The following is a 6633-nucleotide window of genomic DNA, read 5'->3' as shown; positions in this document are numbered from 1 at the left end:
CACGTTTAAAATCTACTCTTTAGACAAACTGTGGTCCAGGCACAGACTAGAACCCCACACGGTGCACGGCGACAGGAGAGAAGAGACCACCGACGTGCTCGTGGCACAGAAGAAACTCAAAAGCATTACGCAGAGGGAAAGAAGCCAGACACGAAAGGCTCCATACTAGGACGGCTCTGTTTAGGCGAAATGCTGGGAAAAGCAAAATTATAGTGACAGAACGTAGACCAGTGGTTGGCAGGGACACGGGGGCAGAGGTAGAAGGAGAGGGGTGACTTGAGGCAACTTTCTCGCATGCTGAACACTCGATCGTGGTGGTGGCAGCATGATGGGGACGTCTGTCGAGACACATCAGATTGTACACTCACAGTGGGTGGGTTATATCGTGTGCAAGTTACACCTCAGAAAAGTTGGGCTGTCATGAGCCGTTTCTCAAGTGACCCAGAGAAAATGTCAGAGATGAAGCCCAAGAACTAAGGGGCGGATAAAGGGGACAAGAGACCCCACGAAGCTTTTAGTATGGGGATTCCCCGCTGGGCTGCTCCCTGAGACTCAGATCTCAGTGGTCTGGGCAGGGGCCTGGGAAATCTGTTTTGTTGATGTCCCTCAGGCAATTCCAACCCCACTCGCCCCCCCACCCCGCAGCCAGGGTGGAGAACTGTTGGGGGCCTCGCGCCTAGAAGGGGTTAACCCAATAGAGCAACAGTTCTTGGGAACCTCTTCAACCGAGGACCTTCACAGGTGGCGAGCTATCTCTAGAGTGCCACCGTGTCTCCCTGGTGATTGATATGAGAACATTGTAAGGTTTGGCTTGTTGCCATTGCAGCTGCTGTCTCAAGACTAAGCTAATTAGGCTCCTATGTTTTGTGAATATCGAGTTATGGCCTAAGTGTCCAAACCACGAAGGTCAAAGCTGTCTGATATCTTTGCATGACCAACTATTCTCAGGCCAAAATAGAAACTAGCACCAGATGTACAGGAGGTGATTCCCTTACTGTGTGGTATAAATCAGAACTCTGTAAAATAAACTTGGGCACTATTGGACATCCTCCTTGGTGCTCCTCCTGCCCCCATCTCTTTGTCTCTTAATTTCTTTTCACCATCCTCTTACCCTCACGTTCCTGGTCGATTTGTCGCGCCGGACGCGACAGAGAACCAGAGGTCTCGGGGAGAGGTCCAGTGGGTCTGGAAGCCTGAGCACAAAGCAGTCGGTTTCCCGGGCGTCCGCACCAAAGGGCCACGCCTAGAACTTGGTTATGCTTCGCTGCATGAGACGACACCCCAACCCAGCCCTATGCCTCCTTCCCTCGGCCCTTGTGTTTGCAAAACCAGAGGCCAGTGAGCCTTACCTGGGGCAGTGGGTCCCCGCCTTCTCGAACGGGCAGAGCTGAGCGACGGTGCTATAACAGTCCACGTCCTGCACTGGGGAGAGGAACACGGCGGGAAACGGTCAAGTCATTGGCAGGCCTGGGTCTCAGGCCTCCAGCCTGTGAGATGGCCCACCGGCCCCCAGGCCCTAGGGCCTCATGGGACCCTCTCACGGAGGCGGGATGAGAAGCCGGTAGCTGCTGAAGCCTAGCACCACAGGCACCTCACCTCGGGCCCCTCAACAGGCGAGACGCCCCACGGCCCGAGTGTGTCCACAGCTCCCCGGAACTGACGATCTCTCTCATTGCTCCCCTCCTTGGTCCTCATGGCAGGCATTAATCTAATTATCCAGAGGAGGAAGTAGAGGCCTAAAGGCCAGAGACTACCCTAGGTCTGCACGGGAAGCGGGTTTCTGATCCCCCGCCTAGAGCCCCTCTTCAAAGTCACTTGTTTTTAACAACGGAGGTACACTGGCTGCCTGTGGTCTCTGAGCACATGTCCTCAGCTAGCCCCAGGTGTAGCAAACCTTTCCCAAAGGGCCAGAGGCTAAATATTCCTGGCTTGGCCGCCGTATGGACTACATGGCAACCACTCGACTCTGCTCCTGTAGTAGAAACCAGCCACAGCAGACGTGTAAATGAATGGGAGCGACTATGTGCCAATAAAACTTTATTTGCAAAGACAGACGGCAGGAAGGATTTGGCCCTGAAGGTGGTCATTTCCGCCAACCCCTGGTCCAGCCTATCATTTGGACGGGCCCGAGATCTAGGTAGCCATTGGGGACTTGTTCTGTACCCCACGGGACGCTGCACAACGGAAGGCAGGGAAGGTCATTAAAATTGGGTTGAGAACACCACTAAAAGGCACAGAATAATACATCATTATTTAATTCTCTTTCAATTCTTGAAAGCGTATCAATGCATTACCAGTGCAAATACTGTTAATCATCGGGAAAATAAACCATAAAGGTATCCACCAAAATGTTCACAATGTTATCTCTGAGTGGCGGAAACTGGGCCAAATCTTTTTTTTTTTTTTTTTAATGCTTCTTTGTATTTTTAAATTATCTGGAATAAATAGGCATTACTTTTGTAAAATGGAAAAAAAGCTGCTACATGTTTTTATAAAAACACCTAACCAGATATTCCTGCATCCAGGGCCTATGACGACAAGAACGGCTTTCCCAAAGGAAAGGAAGGGTCGTCGGGCCAACTTCCTGAGGAAGCATCTCCGCTTGCCTGGGACCATTCTAGTCAAGTGCCCAGGCTGGAAAGTTCAAATTCACAGCTCCCCTCTGCCTCTGGCATGCTCTCCCATGGATGCATCCCACCCTGCCACATGAACGTGCCCTGGGCAATAGAAAATACAGGTAATAGGAAAGCGAGGCCAGAGAGGGCAAGTACGTGCCACGTGCTTCTTCCTGTTTCCCTTCGGTGTTCACACAGACGTTACTGGTCTATCAACCCCCGTTTTCTGATGAGCCCAGAATGGTGCTTCAGCACCCTTCTCACAGGCTCCCGCTGCTACTGTCCACCAGGAGAAACGGACTCTTCCTGTCAGGCATTCTAGACCCAGGCATTAGAATTTTTGTGACACTCAGCTGGGATCCCCAGTCCTGTTTCTGGTTTAGCAATTGAAGGCCAATGCCACGTTCAGATATGTTTAGAAAGTAGTTAAAGAACTGACCTCATCAGGAAAAAGCCTTTACATGCTGAGAACAGCAGTGTTAGCAGGCATCAAATGCATTTAATCAAAAGCTAAGGAGAATGAAAACTCCAGGGAAACTCAAGATAACCTGTGTATTATGGTCACACAGAAAAAGACTGGCCAGCTTACCTTTTACTTTTGACACCACGAAGGAGCTGGAAGGCTTGTATTTGCTGGAAAAGAAAACATGAGCTAAATGCAGACTCATTCCTAAAAGAGCAAGATGGCTCCTGCGTTTGTTTCCAGCCTCCACTTTTTATCTTCCTATCTTTTTAGATTCCTACTGCCCAAAAGCTCTTAGAACATCCCAGAATAGGACTCTTTAACCTTCTCTGTGCCGAGAACCCCTCTGACAGCCTGGTGAAGCCTACGGACCCCTTCTCAGGATAATGACTTTAAAAGGCATATGATAAATTTAAAAGATTAACAGGGAGTCAGTTATTAGTGATGCTTTTTGTTATCCAAGGATTAAGGCGGCTTTGCGTCTGAGTGATAGCCGAACTTCCTTGTGAGCGCAGTAAACACACGTCGAGAGGCCAGTCTTCTAACCACTATCCTTTTAGGGTAATCATGGCAGAGACCGGCTTTTCAGATTCCCCCTTGCCCCCCGCAACCGGATTTCTCCCAGTGAGAGGGTCGCTGGCCCCACTAACGCTACTCTGGTTTGGGGCTGGCATTCATACCGGCAGGAAATACATTTCAATTAGAAGTTAAAGAAAACAAAGCTCTGATATTTGTGTGGATGTTTGCATACTCCCTAAAACACAAAGAACCCCGCTCCAGATGCAAAGTTGGCCCCCAGGAGGGCCCAGAAGCAGCTCTGGGACAAGCATGCCAGGCCATGCGGGGCCCAGACCTGGCTGGTGCCCGTGCTGAGCCTTGCGTGGCTGGCGTTAGGTCACCCGGCCTCCAAGAACATGTTCTTTGCTTCCGGTTAAACTTCTGCGCTCGTGTTTACACAACCCCGGAGTCCCTAGCTAAAATGAAGAGAGAATTTTGCAAGACCTCTTGAAGAAGCAGGCCTTTCAAAGGGGAACGACTCATGTGCTTTCTGAAGTGTCCTGAGCAGAGCTCCCCGGAACACACACATAGGGGCTCTGGTCCCCATGGTCCTTGCTACAGACCTTGGGATAGGCACTGACACGGGAAAGTCTCTTAAGGCGATGTGCCATGGCCCGGGGCTGTGGGGGGCTGAGGCAGGGTCCCCAGTGTCCCCGCTAGGCTGGGCTGGGTTCTAGGTCCTGGATGGGGAAGGGGCCCCTGGGTGTGGGGTGGGGGAGTGTTCTCAGGGCTCTGGGCAATAGATCTTTCCTTGCAACGGTGGGAGAGGAGTCACATCATGTTAAAAACTGACTAGCTGTAGCTCTGGGGATGAGATGGGGGTCAGCTCTGGGTCCTACCAGGGCCCTCTTTCACAAGCAAGGTGCTGCCACCCAGAAGGGATGAAGAAATTAGGCCAAGATGAGGGGAGGGGGCAGAGCCCATTGCCGGGCTCCGTGCTCCCCAGTTCCTTTATGGCTCTGACTCTACAGACAGACCACGATGTGGCCTCCCCCACCGCGAAAGTCAGGATGGGGAGGATGGCCTGCCAGGGTCCATCTGCAGACCTAGCTGTAAAATAGTATCTTCCACCAAGAAAAAATAAATCAATCTATTTTAAAAATGGAAAGCCTCATTCTCCAGAAAGAAAAAAATGCTATTCAAGAATAAACCTATGAACTCAAGGATGGGAAGCAAAGAGAGGGTCAAAACTCAGCCCAAAGGAAACACAGGAAAACCCACGCAGGGGAGAGATGGCAAATCGCCTGTGGGGGGAATTTTGATCTACGGAGTTAAGTCTTCATAGGTTTTTTTTTTTTCCTGCTTCTTTATATTGTCGGGTGCTTCTCGAAATTTCAACAATATCTTCATAACCAGGAAGAAGGAACCCTCATCGTAGTTACCTCAGAGACTCCACGCCATTCCTCTCAGACCGGACGAAGAAGGGGACCTTCCCGTTCCTGGTGACGTCCACCAGGCCACCTTTGGCGTCCAGGATTCCGTAGTGAATGGCGGCCCGGCATATGCTAGACGACTGGGGGCAGGGAGAGGGGGCACCGTAAGTATGTCTGAATTCACCTTTGTCCGGGCTTCTTTAGAAATGTCCAGGGTGTTTGTCCTCAACCCACAGAAAAGCCGCAATGTCTGGCCAAAGCTCTCCCGCACTTCTGACTCACCTTTCTCTAGAACACGGCTTTGTTCCTGGGGTTGCTTATCTCAGAAAACTCATCCGAGGGGCTTTACGAGCGGAGAGCGGTGACAAACAGCCCTTTCTCCCCATCCAGTGGAGCATGTTAGCGCCCGGTCTAGGATGGAGACTCCCCTTCCGAGGGGGAGCCCCCCGTTCCCCAAAAGTGACTTTACAAGTCTGCGCGCCCACAGACAGGCGCGGGCCGGCTCTTGGGCAGAGGCAGGGGAAGGAAATCCTGTCGTGTGAGAACCACCCGCCTCCCTTCCAAACGCACGACGGCCGTCCGCACGGGCACTTACGCTTTCGTAGAAGAGAGTCCCGAAGACCTTGGCCTGGTTGTTGAGACAGCCCGCGGGGCACTGGTACCTAATGGAGAAGAAAGCAGATTTTTGGAGGTGAACGTGTTGAGGGGCTCTCACCAGGAATCTACCCGGGTTCGTCTCCTTCAAAAGCTCGACTCTGACCTCAGAGAGGAGGTCCAGGGACGCGAAACCCGCTGCATCCGGGCGAGTCACGACTTCCCCAGGCTGGAGTTCATGCCAACACCATTCCAGGCTCAACCGGGCCTTCTTTTCACGTGTTTAGGACTCGTGGTGAAGGCAGAGGTGCAAATCCAAGGACAATTCACAGAAGACAAGTGGTTTTGAAGGCACACACGTACATTCTCAAATACCCATCATCGAAGAAGGTACAACTGGAGAGGACATGCCTCCTTCCAGGTGTCGAACCACAAGGGTGTTTTTTTTTTTATAGAATAAAATCCAGTGAGGATTCTCCTGCTCCCTGAAATGCCTAAATCAATCTTTCCAGAAAGCCTTAAAAATTTGCTTTCTCCCATTCTCAAACTTTCCTCGTAGGCATATAAACCCAAGCCAGAGGTCGGAAAGTCGGACCCCATGTTATTCCAAGTGTCTGGCATCATGAAAAACTAGAAATGAAACCAGCACCGCCCAAGGAACAGCCAAGCCTGTGTTTGCATGGCCGTATGTTGGAGTCTAATGCGTTCCCCGAGCAATGAAGTCTTTGAAAAGTACGTGACTTGGGAAAACCTTAAATGAAAACGGTAGCTCACAAGCTTCAGCGTCAGCGGCGGGAACCTCCCCAGGGCCCAGAGAACACATGGGAAGGGACTGTATCTAATTGCTACAGATCAAGGAGATGCTGTGACACTGGTTTTTTTTTCTTTAAACGCTGGCGGTAGTGCTGTTTTCCTGAATTACTTCCCCTAAACAAGAACACCTTTTAAAGTCAGGGGGGAAAGGGCCCAACAGATATCATTTTGTCAAAGCACCAGGTGATGGAATGCCTTTGAGGAGACAGACGGTGGA

General features: G+C 51.1%; 1 protein-coding gene across 1 annotated transcript in view; it reads right to left on the bottom strand.

Annotated features, from left to right (window-relative positions):
* LOC111153011 (cysteine rich secretory protein LCCL domain containing 2) overlaps nucleotides 1–6633 on the bottom strand; it is a 62330-nt gene that overhangs the window by 21748 nt on the left and 33949 nt on the right. Inside the window, exons 9-12 of the mRNA XM_022511813.1 lie at nucleotides 5605–5671; nucleotides 5019–5149; nucleotides 3205–3248; nucleotides 1350–1422 (exon numbers count right to left, since the gene is read on the bottom strand). Of these exons, the coding sequence (XP_022367521.1) occupies nucleotides 1350–1422; nucleotides 3205–3248; nucleotides 5019–5149; nucleotides 5605–5671 (315 nt within the window). The remainder of the gene's footprint in view (nucleotides 1–1349; nucleotides 1423–3204; nucleotides 3249–5018; nucleotides 5150–5604; nucleotides 5672–6633) is intronic.

Source organism: Enhydra lutris, unplaced genomic scaffold (genome assembly GCF_002288905.1).
Source record: "Enhydra lutris kenyoni isolate GAN:26980312 unplaced genomic scaffold, ASM228890v2 scaffoldscaffold30, whole genome shotgun sequence".
Taxonomy (NCBI): domain Eukaryota; kingdom Metazoa; phylum Chordata; class Mammalia; order Carnivora; family Mustelidae; genus Enhydra; species Enhydra lutris.
Note: the sequence above shows the minus strand (reverse complement) of the source record. Positions and strands in the feature narration are given on the sequence as shown.